The sequence below is a fragment of the Artemia franciscana genome, unplaced genomic scaffold (genome assembly GCF_032884065.1).
Source record: "Artemia franciscana unplaced genomic scaffold, ASM3288406v1 PGA_scaffold_55, whole genome shotgun sequence".
NCBI lineage: Eukaryota > Metazoa > Arthropoda > Branchiopoda > Anostraca > Artemiidae > Artemia > Artemia franciscana.
This window is the reverse complement of record NW_027062695.1, coordinates 1,080,360-1,099,221: the sequence shown is the minus strand read 5'-3', so window position 1 is coordinate 1,099,221 and position 18,862 is coordinate 1,080,360. Positions and strand designations below refer to the sequence as shown.

General features: G+C 35.9%; 1 protein-coding gene across 3 annotated transcripts in view; it reads left to right on the top strand.

Annotated features, from left to right (window-relative positions):
* LOC136042010 (arf-GAP with GTPase, ANK repeat and PH domain-containing protein 1-like) overlaps positions 1–18,862 on the top strand; it is a 223,948-nt gene that overhangs the window by 127,507 nt on the left and 77,579 nt on the right. For all 3 annotated transcript variants that reach the window (XM_065726849.1, XM_065726846.1, XM_065726847.1), the window contains 4 exons: positions 8,912–9,046; positions 12,187–12,304; positions 14,387–14,561; positions 15,572–15,906. In XM_065726849.1, the coding sequence (XP_065582921.1) occupies positions 8,912–9,046; positions 12,187–12,304; positions 14,387–14,561; positions 15,572–15,906 (763 nt within the window). The remainder of the gene's footprint in view (positions 1–8,911; positions 9,047–12,186; positions 12,305–14,386; positions 14,562–15,571; positions 15,907–18,862) is intronic.

Here is an 18,862-nt window from a genome sequence, read left to right as displayed (position 1 = left end):
CCATTTAGCCATTTAATTAAAATTAATTCCAAAAAAGAAATTACATAAAAAAACTAGTTTTTTAACTGAAAGTAAGGAGCGACATTAAAACTTAAAACGAACAGAAATTACTCCGTATATGAAATGGGTTGTCCCCTCCGCAATCCTTTGCTCTTTACGCTAAAGTTTGACTCTTTGCCACAATTCTGCTTTTTAAAACAATTAAAAATTTTAGCGTAAAGAGCAAGGGATTGCGGAGGGGACAACCCATTTCATATACGGAGTAATTTCCGTTCGTTTTAAGTTTGTCGCTCCTTACTTTCAGTTAAAAAAAACTAGTTTTTTTTATGTAATTCCTTAAAAAACTAAGCGATTAATCGATACTAGCAGGAACAGCTTTTCGCATTTTACATGATATGGATATTCTTAAATTGTACAATTAGAAAAGATCAAGTTCGCTAAGTTGTACCTTTTCAGAATTTTTGCGTTTCTTTTTCAAAATTTTTGAATAGGCTAGGTCGACCCACCCATGATAGGGTTACATCTTTAATTGAATTCTTCATTTTACTATTTATGTTTTAGTATCTTTGGTTTTGTTCTTTTGCCTTTTATCTTTAGTGCTATTTTTGAGGCAGCACATTTGCCCTCGAGGCCAATATCAAGCTATTGCCCAGTGGCTATCAAACTGGCTTGAATCTTATGATGCCATTTTATTGGATATATTTGAATAATTCTGGTATGGAACTACTTCTCTGCAGCCCTTTTTTCGTTCTGGTTTGTTAAAGAATTTGAGTGGGCGCTGACTTCCCGCCACTTGGTGGCCATCTTGTAACGCCAGGTGTATTGCATAGTTCCGCCACGCTTAGCCAGTGCCACCTACTCTGCATGATTTCTAAGAGAAAATAACCCCTTGGAAGAATTGTAAGGATATTTTTTAAATATTCACTCAACTTCAATAACCAACACAGTTCTTTAACACTAAAATCTATAAGTAAAAATATGGTTAATAGGCCTCGCTTCTCAACACCTCATTTACAAATAAAGGCATATAACCATTATTTTCAAAATTTATGAAAAGGAACTAGCTCGTTGACATAAGACAGATGGTTGGTTAGCTTATAAAATAGGAAAATATGATAATTGGCGAATCCTGCATTTTCGATGGTCGTGTACTTCATAAAACCTAATGAACCATTTCCATAGAAGGGACTTTACTTATGCTAATATTAGGCCCAGACCTTTGATAAATGATTGAAAGTGAATAGTTCATTATCAAGAGAGGGTTAAGCCTACTACTCTAGGTTGCTAAAATACTGTGAAGCTAGAATGCCATGTTTTTGTTTGGAAAGTGGGGAATAAATACATTAGCAAATGAGGAGTGAAAAGGGGAGAATTTCTATATTTTATATAAATATTACAGCCAATTTATTCGAACGTTCATTGTTTAGTTTTTTTTTTTTTTTTTTTTTTTTTTTTTTTTTTTTTTTTTTTTTTTTTTTTTTTTTTTTTTTTCAGTTGATTTCTGCGAGTTTGCTTTTTCTGTTTCTTGTTGCGGTATGAATTCCTGGTAATGTACGGAAAATATGCTTTTCTTGTGATTTCAACATTTCAAATACGGTATTTGCAGTCAAATAGTTGTCAATCCACATAATTCAGCAAATTATGTACGTCACAAACAGTAACAGTGTACTTGTACTTACTTGTACTTGTGGCGGGAATCAGGCGTTTCCCGCCCGGCATCGATGATCTTAGAGACCTTCTTGGACCATGTTGATCGATCTTGTGCCAGCTGCTCTGCAAAGGCGAGCCACTGTGTTGACCATCTGTGACCAAATTTTCTGAAACCCCTATTGGTTCAAGGTCTGACTTGGCCAGGTTCCACCAGTTCTTCCTCTGTCCTCCTTGGCGTTTCTTCCAGTAGCTAATAGGCTCAACTAGAAGTATTTGGCGAGGCAGGTACTCTGGCGGTTTCCGCAATACATGGCCCAACCATTTCAAACGGCGTTCTTTAATAGTGAACACAACATCTCTCTGAATATTGCACATTCGACGTATATTCACGTTGGAGATACGGTCACGTAGCTGTACTCTGAGAATTCTTCGTAGACAAGTATGCTCAAACACCTTAAGTGTATTCTCTTGTTGTAGTTTTGCCGACCATGTTTCGCACCCGTAAAGGAGAACGGTGCGGACTAGTGCCATGTAAATTCGAACTTTCGTTTGGACACTGATTTCACGGCGATTCCATAAGGGTTTTCGAAGGGAGGCAAAGACTGTCTGCGCTTTCTGTATTCTCTGTTGGATATCAGCGTCGGAAGATCCGTCGGTACAAAGCTGGGAGCCTCTGTATGTGAAACGGTTGACTTTTTCTAGCTGAACTTGGTTGATAGTTAGTGGGAATGGTCCTGTGTCGTGGTTAATAACCATGAATTTCGTTTTCTCTGTGCTGACTTTCAAGCCGATCAGATCTGCCCAGGCCACAACGCTGTCAAGCATGTTTTGGGCTTCTACAGGGTCTGACCGGAGCCCAACATCATCCGCATAATCGAGGTCAGTCAGTGAGAGATTCTGTCCAACCTGCGCTCCTGGATAAGACGATAGAGCATTTTCAAGCACCCAATCGATGCAATAATTGAACAGAGTCGGAGAGAGGACACATCCTTGTTTTACAAATTCTTCAGTTTCTTCGCCATAGATTCTAACTCGGCTCACTGAAGCGTCATAGTATGCCTTCATCAGTTCAACAAACTTCAGCGGCATTCCGTCATTCTCCAGGATCTTCCAAAGTTTCTGGCGAGTGACAGAGTCGAAGGCAGCAATGAAGTCCAGGAACATCAAGATCAGGGGTAGGTTGTATCTTTCAAACTGCTGGATAATGAGGCGAAAGGCGAAGATATTATCAGTACACCCTCTACCTGGTCGAAAGCCGGCTTGATTTCCTCGAGTTCTTTCCTCCCTTGCCCCTTTAAAGCGGTTCAAGAGTATGATCCCGAATATTTTGACGGCAATGTCTATGAGACTTATTCCGCGGTAATTTTTGCATTCGGTTTTGTCTCCTTTCTTATAGAAAGGGAGGATGACTGATGTCTTCCAGTCTTTTGGAAAAGTGTTGGTCCTCCACACTTCGTCGAGAATGCCATGGAGCTATTCAGCAGTGACCTCAGGGCATTGTTTGTATAGTTCCGGGGGGAGGCCGTCTTCACCTGGGGCTTTGTGGTTTTTTAGGGTTTTGATCGCTTTTAGTATTTCGGCTCTGGTCGGTGTATCCAGCTCGATATCATAAGGCTCTTTAGAGACGGAAGGTGGGAAGGCATCATGAGTAGATGAAGGGGATGGGTTCAGGAGGAGCTGAAAGTGATCCTTCCATCTTGCTGAACGTTCCTTCTGACAACTAATTATTTTTCCTGATCTGTTTTTGATTATTTCTGAGACAGCAGCTTTCTTACCAACGGATTCCTTCAGGATCTGGTAAAGCTTGCGGGTGTCATGTAAGCGTGCTGCTTTCTCTAATGACTCGGCAGCATCTTCCCACATTTGGCGGCGGTCCAGCCGAACAGAGCGTTTTACCTGTCTGCGTAACTCCTTTGTTTCTTCTTTAAGGCCTCCCATCTTTTGTCTTCGTTCACCGACTATTGACAGGGTTCTAGCGGTTATCCAGTGTTGTCGTTTGATTTTTGCTCGGCCTAGGATCTCATCGGCAGTCTCTGTCATCACGGTTTTAAAGGTCTCCCATCTCTTATCGGGAGTTAGGTTTTCATCAGAGCTGAGGGCGTCAAACCGGTTAGTTAGTTCCAAATTGAGGGCCTGCCGCACTTCTTTGTCTTGAAGTTTACCGATATCGAAGCCGACCTTTGACTTGTTTTTTCTTCGAATTGCAAGACGTAGCAAAATTTTTGCTGCGACGAGCCTGTGGTCAGATCCAGACTGTGAGCCTGTGTCCGCGCCATTGTAAGAGCGAGAGTCCTGCACGGAGCTTCTCCAGCGCTGGCGTACGAGAATGAAGTCAATTTGGGCCTTAGTGACACCGTCATTTGAATGCCAAGTTAAGAGGTGGCTAGGTTTGTGTTGAAATATGGTATTGGTGATAACAAGGTGGTTCATCAAGGCATAGTTTACCAACCTCTGCCCATTCTCGCATCTGTGACCCTGTCCAAATTTTCCCAGGATTTGTCTTGTGGTCTGGTCAGATGGACCAACTCTTGCGTTGAAGTCTCCAGCAACAATCAAGTGATCACGTGCGGCTATAGAAGAAGACAACTGCTGCAGTTCACCGTAGAAATCATCCTTGGTCGTTTCAGTAGCGTCACGGGTGGGGGCATAGGTAGAAATTATGGACACATTTGCAGGGTTTCCTTTTAGTCTGATTCTAGCAAGTCTACAGGAGACTGGTTCCCATTCTAGGAGAGCGTTTCTGGTTCTTTGGTTCATGATGAAACCAACACCATGGAGTCCTGAATTATCTTCTATTCCGGAATAGAAAAAGTGGAACTGATGTAGTGTTTCTGGAGCTGTTATAACTATAGAGCCAGAACCGGAGATTCTGGTCTCGGGTATGCAGAGTATGTCTATGTTGTACTTCTCCATCTCATGGACAAGAAAAGCTTGTGTGGCTTCTTGTTTAGCGGATCTTACATTCCAGCATCCAACATTTATCCTGGATTTTGCCTGTTTAATGACTGTGGTAGGTTTTCCTAGATTTATGGCGTTGAAAAGATTTTTCGACTTCGCCGCCATATTCAAAGTCGCGTCACCTGCCGGGAACGCCGTAGTATGGTTGGCTAGTTTACTTCTCGACACCCGCGCCAATACGGGGGCCGCGTCGCTTGCCGGGGACGCCGTAGTTGTTACAACTTTTCTTCTAGGTCTCAGATCCATCAATGTTTCTTGGGAATAGAGTTTACCGCAAGGTCCCCAGTCTTGCGGGTCACCCGGAGCGCGTTGGCCACCAAATCGCTCGGCTTGGAGCTCAGTGGTGTTTACACCCTTCCACCGCTTTGAGGTGCGCTGCCGGATTTCCTCTGCTGCCCAGGGACGGAAGATCGAGCCTCATTGCCTGTAACTACCATCACCGCCATGGAGGTATACAGGCTTAGCTTGACCTTTGACTCCCACCTAGAATCAGCAGGGGCTTTAGGAAGGGTCCAAACCGACCCTTTAGGAAGTAACAGTGTCCAAATTACTAAATACTTCGAAAATACGTTAAGTTCTGTTATAGAAAACGCCACAGAAAATATTAGAAAATTCGATGACACTTTGTAAGTGAAGGAAAATTTCTTGGTACTACTTGGAAAAACAAAAATTTTCCAAGCTGAAGAAAAGCCATGCAATTTCTTCAAATACAGGCTAGCCAAAAAGTATTGTTTTTGGATGAATTCCGCAATAGAAAGGAATTCTTTGACTACTGATATCTTATTTATACTGACAAAAAAGGAGAGAGGGCAGAGCAAGGGTCGGTCAGATATCCCGTGTCTCTCCCAGATTCATGAAGAAGGCAGATCCTCATTTCAGTTCTAGACGATTAATAAAAAACAAAAGAGAAGAAAAACAAGAATGAGGTTTCATAAGGTCTACTAAAATACTGTTCGAACCAAAGCGGATATTTCGGGAGGAAAACTGCTTACCTTCTTTAACAGTATTAGAGAAAGTCTCAAACAATCAAGTTCACATTGAAATTATCTTCAATTCGAGAGGAAATTTACTGATATAAAATATTCTCTGATCAGCTTATTTTGCTGCTTGCCATTTTCAACAACACATATATCTTTTTTATGAACAATTTTATTATTTCAAGATTATTGTTTGATATTAAAGAAAATGTTATTAAAGATTTTCGGGAAGGAATGAAAGAGCAATTGGTAATTCATTTTTATTATTATTATTATATGTGTCATTAAATGTTTAATTAATATAAGAACAAAATCTTTAACCTTTTCCCGTTAGCTCTTTTTCATATCCTTCAAAATAGGTAATTCGAGTTTTTTTTTACTTTTATTTCTTTCGCTAACAAGTTCAACACCACTTTCGTTCTTCAAGTAGAAAATATAAAGTTCCAATATAAAACCGGGCCTTTTCCAATTGCCTAAAGCAAAAACATACTCTTCTCTTTCTTGTTTTATTAATATCTGTAACACCCTTTTTTGGATGTGAACCTATTATTGTATTCTATTTGATAAAAAAACTAAAGCTTTTAGCGAATTTTATGTCCCTTAATTTTTTTTCTTCCTGTTTTGCTATCGAGTTTTATAGCTTAAATTCTTTAGATCCGAAACAAAAAGCTCAATTAATTCAGCAACCAAACCAAACCCCATTCAAGTACTATTGAAATTTTCCAGATGAAAACTTTTCTTCGGCGGATTACCTTTTTTTTTGCTGGTGAAAGGCATTTGAAATTTTCAAAAAGATAAATTTGCAATTCCTTTCGAAAAAAAAAACATCCGTCTTCTTTCTTTGTATTAATATTACCACATGAATTCCCGTGCTTTGACCTGATTTTACAGTTCATAAAATGACGGACAGTGGGATTATCTGAGGAGGTTCTCAAAATAGGGGGTTGTGGGATAAGATCGACATCTGTTGATGTAATAATGTTGAGTGTTTTCTTTAAATCTGGCCTGTGATATGATCTGAATTGAAGTTGTAATGATAACGGATCTATAAGAGATTTATGGTTGGACTTATTTTCTTGTTGGGCGCTTTTATGAAGTTAGATTTACGGGAAAAATTAAAATGGGCGACAACCAAAGAAATACTACGTGTGGCTCCTATTCTGACAACTCATTGTGGGAAACAAGCTGTTCCGAAATTCTTTATTTATTTCGGTCCAACAGAATTATAAAAGATCTACACACGAAGCAGCTTGTCCATGGGGTTGAAAATACCTAATTAATCGAACTTGAAGAAATAACATAAAGAAAAAAACAAATAAACAAACAAACGAAGAGACACAGCTCCTTACTGCCGTCCAGATGCAAAACCTACACCTATCGTAAATGCACCAAAAAAATAACTAATGAACCTCTCAAAACCCTAATTTATAAAAATCTCAATCTATCAGTATCTTTCTTAAAATGTTTTTCCTTCGAGCAAAACCTTTATGGATTACAGATAGTAAAAGGTATAATTAGAAACTTTAAATGATTTTGTTTTGGTTGTCATAATTACAAGAAAATTATAAAATTTGGGGAAGGTGAACAGGAAGGGTGTGCGGAAACCCAGGATGGTTGGCCCTCAATCCCCCATTGCACTTCCTGGCTGAAGGGCCAAGAAATAGAGATCAGCACCGCCGGTAGGGATTGTAAAGTCTAATGCCACATTCTGTACCTTTACTTTTTTTTATGAAATGTTTACCATTTTGAGTAAATAACCAAACGAATAAACCTTTTTTTTAAATTTTGATATCCTATCCCTATTGAAATAGATTGTAACCTTCAAGAATATGCAGAAATGATAAAGATGAGTTTAAATTAAGTGTAAGATTTGGATTTCACAAAGCTGCTAAAGAAAAAAACAAAAAAAAAAACACGCACACACACAGATAAAGCTTAGAATTCCTACAATATCTGAAAATCACTCACTTACTTATTTTCATTATTTTCAAAACGCCGAATAAAATGCAAATTTTTGGAATAGGTTGTAACATATTACAGCGTTTTTCCGAGGAGTCGCACGGCAAGTACGGAGGAAGTGTACCAATCGTAGTGGAAAGCCAAGGGTGGTGAAAATTGTGTCGAGGGTGGTGGAAATTGTACCAGGCGTTGTGGAACTGTACTGCACAAGTGGTCTTCCGAGATTTACACCAAGTAGTGGAAAGTAGGAGCCCCCTCTGTGTTTCGTTAAAACCAGATTAAGCTCCGTCTAAATTGTCTTAGTTTAGTAGTTTGTCCTAGCTGGCGAATAACAGTAATACGGATACTTTATATTTTTCACTAATACATACAAAGGAGACAAATAACGGCAATAAAGCTTAAGTAGAACTACATCCTATTTTCCTTATTCTTCTAAGTACCTGCTCACAGGAGTTTTTTTTTGGCGCGGAAGGAGATGGAGCCATTGTCATTTAATAAGGAGACTGATAAAAGAAATGAAGGCGCGACATCTCCTAATTGTCTTATCCGGAGTTCCTGAAATCCCCAGTTCCGGAGAGTCTTGTTTCTGGTGGGAATTTGTGTTACAATTTTGCTGATTATTTAAGAAGCTAAGAAGAATTAAAGGGAAGAACGGGTATAAATATTTAACAGGGGGTGTAATTTGCTATGGGGCAGGGGGCCCTGTCCCTAGTCGGCCCCCTCCACCTGAAATTTAGTTAGTTCAAAAATCTTGTCAAAACTAAGGTAATCCTGCATGATTCAAGCATCCACAGAAACGGGTCTGATTTCTTCAGTGTATCTTTGCCTTTACGGTACTATACGGCTCATTTTTCAGTTTTAACTGTTAGTTTCACTTGGTTTGGGAAAACAGGCTCAAACTTTGCCCCCCCCCCCCCAACTAGAATCTTGACGAAATTACGCCACTGCCATCTAGCTGGGTCGGGGAGGGGGTTCACTTATTAGTGTGTGGCATTCTTTTCTTATTAGTGTGCGGCACTTATAAAGTGTGTGGCATTCTATCCTTATTAGTGCGCGGCCACTAGGTAGAAAAGCTGCGATAGATTTGATCCAATTGCTGCCGGAACATGTCATCAAGCCCATCAGGTCTCGAATCTTCTGATTTGAAATAGCTTCAATTTTTATTAGTAACAAATTTTGTGTATTTTACACAATTTTGAAATCACTTAGTTTATAATATTTAATTGCTTCTAGTTTCTGTAGATTCCATTAGTGAAAGTAACTTGCACGTGCGTTATTGTGTATTTTGGTGCATTTCATAAATATTCTACATTTGAGACACAGTGATGAGTTTTGAATTTAACTAGTTATTTTACCATTTTTTTTAGATACAATTAGTGAAGGTAATCCCCGAGTGGTAGACCAGATACGCGTCAGCAAGCTTGCTCAAGAACTAAAAGCCCGTGCCACGTTTGAAACGTGTGCTACTTATGGATCGAATGTCGAAAAGGTTTTCCAAGAAGGTAGTTTTTATAGGACTTGTTTTTCTGTTGTTTCTTTATTTTCTTTTTCTTTTGTGTGTGTGTTTGTGTTTTATAATATCCCAGTAATTATTTTCGAGTCAAATATTTTCCTTATACACTACATTATTATAAGTTAGCAGATGTAAAAAAGCCAATATGGGAGAGGGAAGGGATCACGAGAGGAAAATATAGGTTGTTACAAAAGAGAGTTTTAGTCATATATATCGTCAATCGGGTATCAAAAGTTCGTATCTCCATAATTGTAAATTTTCAGAAGAGCAAATAAAAAACCTCACAACTTTTTTATTTTTTTTTCGGATAACCATAAAACAAAAACGGTTGATATGCAAAATCAATGCATATCAATTTTTTTTTTTTTTTTTTACAGTTATCAGAGGGAAAATATAAAAAAAAAGAAAAACCTTGCGAGGGTTTTTTGTTTGCTCTTGTCAAAATTTAGAATTATGGAGGTATGACCTATTGATGCCAGACTGACGATATTTTGATTTTGTGCAATTTAAGTCGTCATCCTTGATTTTGAAATCCCATATCGAGCTTTCTGGATTCTTTTTTTTGACGAATTTTTGGTGGAATTTCTGTATAGGCTATCTGTACTCACCGGTTCCAAAATTATTCTGCAGTTCCTTGCTTGTTATTTTTTTATTTTATTTTTTTTACATTTTCATAGAAATTTCTTTTCTAGCAAAAAGCTAGTCTACGGTGTTTTCTTTTTCTAGCCCCTTTGAGTGCTTTCTATCGCCTCCCCTGATTGGATTGTTCATTCTGGGCGACAACTTGGGTATTTAGCCATTGCACGCTTTTTATCTTGATGTCAAAGTTTTTATTATTAAGTTTTTATTATTTTCCTTTTAAATTTTTCGGAATTTTACTTTTTCATTCGTAGTTTCAAAATGATTTTACAAATAAAAGAAAAGAAACATCTCTAGCAGTTTTCTCTAGACAATCAAACAAACCCAGAGTTGTAGCCTGCATTTAGTCTTGTGCAATTTTATAAATTTATGATCAAGAAAGATCCATGACTATCCAAGCCTCTGGAGACAAGAAATTAAAGATTATACTTCCAGAATTCCGATGCTTACGAAATACATTGGTCATCGTTCGCTTCCGAAACCACATGTTTTGATTTTTTGTCATCATTACGCTAATTCACGTATTGGGTTGACATCATAGTTTAAAAATGAGTCTTTGGAGTGGGCGTCTCAATTTCTAGGTTTCGGAAGAAAGGCGTGTTTGCAACCTGTGGGGATTTGTCAAATTCGTTTTAGATTTCAGTTACATTATTCAGTACCAAGTCACCTTTTCATTAGTGTTTCGATTAATTTTTGAGGCGAAATACTAAACGGTCATTGAATATTACTTGTCTACTGGATAGTGTGTGCTTTGAATTCGTTATTTGTGGGCTATATGTGTAAGTTGATTTTTGTAACTTTCAATTCTACCCTCCTCCCCCCCCCCGATAAAACTTGCGCAAATCATGAAAGTTGCTAATGCTCAACTTAAAAAGGGCATATTAGGTTCAAAAACTTGCATTTTTTCCCCAATCTTTCTTATGGATTGGGCAAAGCATTAATGGATATCAAATGATTTCAAAGAGTTTTAAGCTTATCGTACAGCCAATGCCAAACATACCCATCTTTATTTTTACTAAAACTTATGTGTGAAGAATGGGCAATCTTCATTATTAAGGGCCGTTTTCCGTGAGGCACCACCACTTTATCAGGAAGAAGTCCGATGAATGCAATAATGTAGTGTACAAAGAGCATTCACAATGTTCGTGAAGGCAGAAATAAATAACACATTTTGCTAATGGCTTATTTTCCATCCTTAAATTTAGTCGGGGAGATTGTTTGATAAATTTATGTGTTAGGTGGCTGGAGTTAACGCTATAAATATGGTCCTGTTGAATAATGTAGTACCTATTTGAAAGATCATAAAGATTTTAGTATGTTCCGAGTCGAAACCCAATTCCAAGCTTCTAACTTCAGCCGTCCAAACTAAGCTTGAGTTCCGTATTACGTAGGCTCCAGCAGATAAATGAGCTTGCTTCTTAGGGTATTTTAGGATATTTCCAGTACTATGATTCCCAAGTCATAGAGGCATAATTGGCTTCCATAGAGGAGGCCAAATTCTCTTAAAATTGACGATGTACCTGGCTGGGGGGGGACTTGTAATGCCAGATACCTTTGCAAGAAATAACCCAAAGTTTCTTCCTTTTCTCCCTTAAAAAAAAAAAAAAAAAAAAAAAAAAAAAAAAAAAAAAAAAAAAAAAAAAAAAAAAAAAAAAAAAAAAAAAAATTGTCAGAGAATCTGCACTAATACTAATGGTGTTTTGTAGTTCTTTAAACTTTCCTCTCTAAAATGTTAACTTCTTAGATTACCACCTAGGCTAAGAGCCAAAGCAGGATATCCACACTCCCAGGTCGGAAGAGACTTGTACAATTCCAATTGAGACAAGTTTCAACATGCACCTACCGATCTATAACAAGAGCAATTTCCGACGCATTAACGACGCATTCAGCTTCGATAATGCGTATTAATGCGTCGTTATAATAATAACGACACATTCAGCGTCGTTATGATTGTTATTGCACATATATTAAACTCTTTGTTTTTACAAATAGAATCTAGACGCACTGACTAAGTAACCGCCAAAGTTACGAAACTTTGTTTCTTTATTATTATTATTTTGCGTATGTGTATGTACATATAAATTTGTTTGTTGTTGTTTTTTTTTTGCTTTTTTTTATTACTGTTGAGCATAAAGCTGGTAGGTAAAACATCTAACTCATCCTACGTTTATAGGAAATCTAAAAAATTAGTTTTTATTTTTATTGTTAAAGAGAAATATGATAAAGAGTAAATTATTAATGATTAAAATGTTTTACTTATTGATGCTACTTTCTCTTAACTACTTTTTAGGCTCAGACATTGGAATATATTTTCGTAGTGAGGAAGGGTGCTAAATTGGTCAGATTAGCAAAAAGTAAATGGAAATTAGGAAAGTCATGGAATTTGCGGGGTGTGGGGATCATGATCTGTTTTTCTGTTGTCTCCTAGTGTAAATAACTGTGCCTTGTGCTTTTTCATCCTTAGGCTGTTCTCACTTTTTAATTTTTCAGCCTGTCAGAAGATTTTGCAGAGTCGGATTATGTCAACTTCTATGCCACCACCCACTATTTTGCCACCTGCCCCTCGTACGCCCTCAAATCGTCTGACTCAACAATATCATTTTAGCAAGTAAGTAGCTAACGTGTAAATGATGTCTGCTCTATTAATACAGAAGTTATTGTTTATTGAATCTCCCTACTTTCAACCTTTTTATTTCTCAAAAAACTGATTTCGGGCCACAAACTTGATAAGTAAACTGACAAGAACTTGGCGTCCTTATTTCTCAATTTTGTCTATTCAAAGTAAAACCTTCTACTTTTCCAGCCTACTGTTTCCATCTAAGAATCTATATATATATATATATATATATATATATATATATATATATATATATATATATATATATATATATATATATATATATATATATATATATATATATATATATATATATATATATATATATATATATATATATATATATATATATATATATATATATATATATATATATATATATATATATACATATATATATATATATTTGTATATATATATATATATATATATATATATTTATATTTTTATATATATATGTATATCACTGAAAAAAACTACATCACTGAAAAAACTACATCACTGAAAAAAACATTTTTGTTTCACCCAGTCAGTCAAATATTTGTTTGAAAACAGTCTAGTTAATTTCATTTAAGAAAAGTGTTTTGACCGTAAAGATTGGCCCTAATATATAAAAGACTGGAATTGAAGTCATTCAAATCAAAGAGCTAAATCTGCAAAATTAGGAAGGATATTCTAACCAGTAAAATATTTGCAATTGTGCAATCGTTGAATTTTAATTAATCATTAATGACGAGAGCCCAGACTGACCAAGATTCCTTCGTCCTATCTTGACCGATCATTTATAAGTGCAAGACTCCTTCCACCCAATAAGTACAGTAGGTACTGTATATTTTTAGGATCGGGGTATGAATCTGTGCCTTTCCAAGAGTGTTGTAATTACAGAAGGTTCAGTGGTATGGACGATTTATCATCCATATTTGTGTTTTGTATCCATGTTTTGTATCCAAATTTGTATCCATCTTATTTGTGTTTAGTAAGTAAAATTGACTAACCATTCATGGGCCCAGTGCATGGTAGGTAAAACATCTAACTCATCGCACGTTTATAGGAAATCTAAAAAATCATATCTCCATCTCCATCTCCGTCTCCATGTTGCTATGGAGATGGTACTTTTTATCTTTTTCTCACAGCAAGGTACCATACTTTATTTCTCGGTTTTTTTTTTTATCGATTAAATAAATTCCTGTATGACGCTTATTCAAAAATAATAACTATTATCGAGATTAAAGAAAATCATAGTTTCTAATTATTGAAATAAATTTTCAAGAATTTCAAATGGGAGCCTGACACCACAAAAAAAAAAAAAAAAAAAATGAATTCAAAATGAGAAATACACGGTTGAAACATTCATCAAAAAAAAAAAAAAAAAAAAAAAAAAAAAAAAAAAAACCAAATCAAAATGAGAAATACACGGTCGAAACATTCATATCAAAACCCCCCTAAAATGAAGACATAGAGTCTCCTATATTGAAAAACAAAGAAAATCATATTTTTTGCGGTTTCTCCCAGAGGTGATAGTTTCGCACCAATAGTCGCAGAATATCTGGAGAGTGCTTATATCTAGTAACTTTTTAGGTAGTGAAAGAGACTGCGGCACAGCTAGGCGCTGTTTTGTGCCATTTTGTGTCCTCTATATCCAACCCCTCCCTGAAGTCTCAAGCTTCTATTCTGATTTTTCCTATAATTTGTAATTCTATAGGCACTCTAAGCAAAACTTCTCAACCAACTCTTCATTCTTCTGAAATATCTATCTCCTCCTCTTCCTCTTCCAAAGGCACTGGCCATTAATGAACTTTGACAAACTTTTTGTTTTTTATTTATTTTCCACTTTGATATGTCTGAATAAAATGTTATCTGACAAAATGAATGAAAGCAGGAGTCGAAATAAATCCTGTTGTAGGTGTCTAATGTAAACAAATCGCTTTCTTGACTAACTTGTTGTTTTTATATTTTTAAGAAAGTAGTTGAGCTAGATGAATGAAACTCTCAGATTTTCAGAATAATATTCGTGTTAATGTTGTGTGCCAGGTCGATTTTATTTTCTCTACTATTATTGGTTTTCTCTTACAGCACGAATGGAGGACAGTACTATAATAGCGTGGATAGACTTCCTCCTGGACATATTATTTCACCTGCCGTAGCTGAAAGATTAAGTGGCCAGCTTCCCGCCACACCTACAATGTCGGAGAGACTCGCCACGTCAAGTCATTCACCTTATTTAAATCAAAGCGTTTTAAGGAAACCGGTAAGCTTCTCATATGCAGTGTTTGTTCTCGCCTCTCTTGCGTCCGGGGCAAAACACTTATTAGCACCCCATCCCTGTATTCCAAAAATTTTCACTTAGCACCCATTCCCTTAATATACTCAGCCCTCATATTTAATCAGTATCTACCAAAGAAAATAAGACAAGCAAACCGTAGAAGAGTTTTCAAAAGTCTGTAAATTTGAAGTATATAATGTTTTTTACTTTGTTGAAGACACCAAAGAAATGTTAGGTAATCTTTCTAATTTACTTAAGCCATGCTCTTGATTAAATTGAAAAAATAATCTACAATAAATGGTAAAAAGGAATAAGCCTTAAAATTAAATGCAGATACTAACATCAGAAAATAGTAGTCACATGTCCTGCACCCTCAGTTACTGAGAGTTACAAAAATACAGAACATTTCAGTCCATTGAAACACATCATTAAAATCATCAGGATAAATTAATAAGAAAAATTTAGACTTAAAAGGGCATAGTAACCTCGACCATTCTCAGGAGTAAATTCTAAAAAGGGGTTAATATGTCTTCAGTTCTGGTGGTCTAAATTTTCAGATGAATCATGTCAGCCTTTGCAGCAGTATTTTTCAGTTGGTGGTTGTGTATCCTCGGGGATATAGGAACCAACTACTGGGGATAGGGAACGTCCAGTCTCTTTTAAAGTATTCACCTTTGTTTTTTTTTTCGGATATTAGGGATAATCGTTCTCACAAAATGATTTATTTTGGTCTACTTTATTAGTAGGCAGAGGTTGAAAATGTATCTCTAAAGACTAGAATAAACTGTATCCTTTTCAGTTAGCTGGTCATAAATTCCCAAGACTAATTTTCAGTTGTTTTTATCCCGTGAACTTTTTGTCTTGTAACTTAGTGTCTTTTGAACAAGACTTTTAATATATTCCATCTCATAAAAAAAGAATCAGGATTTTTAGCCTATATCACATATTTATTCTCAGACAGAGCACTCGTTCTAAAGTTGTTTTTATTCTCTCAGGATCACCGCTTGTACAACGAAAGTCTAGTCACACCATCAACTCAAACCGTCACTGCTCGACATCGAATGACAGACGATACCATACTAAGGCGAGCCAATATCACCACTATCAACTATACCCCTAGTACTCCTACGTTGACACCTTGTCAAGCAGGAAATTTAACGACTACACAGAGCGGTTCACAGATGTCTCTGTCAGTTCCAGGAGATAGAAGTTCGGTAGACAGCATAAGTAATCGTGGAACACCACCGAGTAGCGGCGATTTGCTTTCTGTATCTGGTAAAGATGGTGGTAAAGATTTGCCAACCCCTAGCTCGACACCAACAACCTCAAGGTGAAATATCTTTGTTTCGACTTTTATTTATTATTAATTCACATCTGGTTTTGGTAAGAGAAGTTTTATTGTAAATAGTTACAATCAGCAACAACTTGACGAATATTGGGCTTAGCATCGAACTAAACAGATTTGCATAAAAATTGATGATTTACATTTAGAATATAACTTGTCAAAAATATTTAAATCGTAGATCTTAAAATAATTGAACGGGGTGCAAACAAATGCCTATCGAAATCAAAATTCAAGCACAATGAAAATATATCAAGAACTCTTACTGTTTGAAGCCTAACGAAAAGCAGATTGTCTCCAAATCAGGCGGGAAGATGTCATAAGTAAGTTTTAATGGAGATGGGAACTTCTTGGGGGCTTGTAGAGAGGGTGGATTTAAATAGATTGGGATTGAGATGGAACGTGCTTAGCTGTGTTGGCCTCAGGTGGCTTGTTGCTTCAGTGAGTTGTTAATAGTAGATGTAAACAACTCTAGTACAATTCAATAAATACCTTCTTTCTTCTTTTGTCATATAGCAAGAAATAACCGAAGGCTTTAGAACTTATACTAAATAAAAAAAAAATAAAAAAAGTATTCTTTACTAAAGTGTTTTTGAGTGTCTTTACTAAACTAATAGTCGCATTATGAGTGACTCCACAAAAATACTTATTAGCTTTATTTGAGCTGAAAATTAAGAATTTCTCTTCTTGTTTAGTTTTTATATATTTGTAGCATTTCTTCTTTGTCGGCATCAGATCAACAACACAGATCAACATCAGATCAACAAAAAAGACAACAAAATCATAGTTTGATCTTTAATAAAGTGACTTTTGTGACTAAAAACTAAGAAAAGAAAAGTACCTATAAAAAAAAGTAGCAGAAATTCGATATAAAGTCAATTGAACTCCAAAAATGTGACTGTTCTAAGTTTTCGGAACACGTGCGCATATTGGCAGACAGATCTGACTTTTGGAAGAAAAGGCTTTATTCTGCCAAAATCAAGTGTTTTTGTTTGTTTACAAAAATTTAAATTTCGGGATTTTTTTTTCATTTTGGGAACAGGAAAAATGTCATTCCGATCTACCTTTTCTTATTCTCTCTGCCACTCTGTTATCTGCTGGACGTAGATACTGGTTTTTGCAATTCAAGTATGTCCCTACTAGGCTTCTGACGGTGAAAACCAGTGAAATCAGTATTTTTTCGTCCATGCAGATACTATGTCATACCTTAAAAGTATCTCCTTCGTATTGGTCGTATCTCAGGTAGAAACACAGTGACTTCACCATTGGACCAGTTGTGTATACGTTAGGGGAGGTCCATCCACAGCTAAAAATTGAGTTTTTGTGTAGATGCGCTATTTTAGTAGAGGAAAAGTGAGGGGATAAGCTCATTTTTTATGAGTAGGTAGGGGTCGAAAAATAAAGGTCATTCAGAAAAGATTTTCAGCATTCTCGAGTCGAAAGGGGTCCCCTTGTTTGTTGGTATTCACAAACACAAAGTGTCAAATTTCCTCTGGGGTGAAATACTTTTGTAAATACTAGTTCTTCGCTTTTTTTTTATACAGTATTAAAAATTATCTAGAAAGAATCATGTTCTTCTTGTTGTTCATGTTGTTTTTCCATCGGTTTTTCTCTCTAAAGAATCTTGTGTAATGCCCGCCGGCATTTAAAATGTGACAAATACATTTTCTTTTTGTTTGTGTGTGGATCGAAAACTTTTTCAAATGGTTCGGTTTCAGATATCCAAGCATTTTGTTTATGTTTTATTTTCCCTTGTAACTAATTTGTAGTCTATTTTGTCAACCCAATAAAAATAAAACTTTACCCACATCATACGTACCTGACTCTATATATTAATGAGTCGAATCGTAAATATTTAAAGTTTTATATAAATATTTTATAGAAATAAATTAATATATTTATATAATAAATTATACAAATATTTTCCATTTATTTAAATGTCTCATAAATATACCATTTATACATCAGAATAAGCAATTATTGTTGGAATTTTATCCTTTGCAAAACAATAAAGGAGATAAACTATTGAAATACAGCTATTTCAGAATCATCGCTTTTCTATGTTTCTATATTCTTCATTTTACTGACTTAGAAACGTCCTGTTTTGGTATTTCTGTCGTTTGTAAAGCCTCATAATATATAATGGCTGCGAATGAAATTATCTCCCTTAACCTAGCATTCTTGAATCTCTTTTATTAACATTAACATTAAATTAATACCACATGTACTGTGGTGGATCCTTGTGGCCTGGTTCTCAAGGAATCTCAAAATTTTTGCGATTATCAAACGCTTTTCAAATTTTTATCCTTAAGTTCGTCGAATTTATGAAGTCCATTGATTCATTAATGTCTGGACAAATCCAAGTTCTGTCTTTTGTCATAACGAATAAAGTAAGTTTAAACTCAAAGACGCAAGAAGGGGGAGGGGGAATCTGCGACTGGTCCTGCTGAAACTGGTTATCTGTCCAACCTTTGCACATATTTCATACAAGTTTCTGATAATTTATCATTTTAATTCCCCTTTTGATGAAGATAAACACGCTTCGGAGTCGGAAACTAAAAAGGGTACAGGCCTGATAATTTACCTTTTTTCCGTTTTTATATCTTCTCTTTTGAAAAGTCTCGAATATTTTCGTTACATCTAGACCCGTGTGGGCTTGTGTTGACAAATATAATATATAAATATGACAAATATAAGACAAATATAATGACATATAATGTTAAATATAATGACAAATATATAATGTCATATATATATGACAACAAAAGAAGACTCTGGCATCTATGCAGAACTTTTGCCCGTACCCTCAATTTTTGGAACGGAATAAGTAAGTCAAATAGGTAAAATTTGACAAAAGATTTTTAGTAATCAATTTTTAAGTTTAAAGGTCTTTAGAAAGTGCTTAGCCTTGATCTAAAATTCCCTTAGTAGCTATAAATGTGTG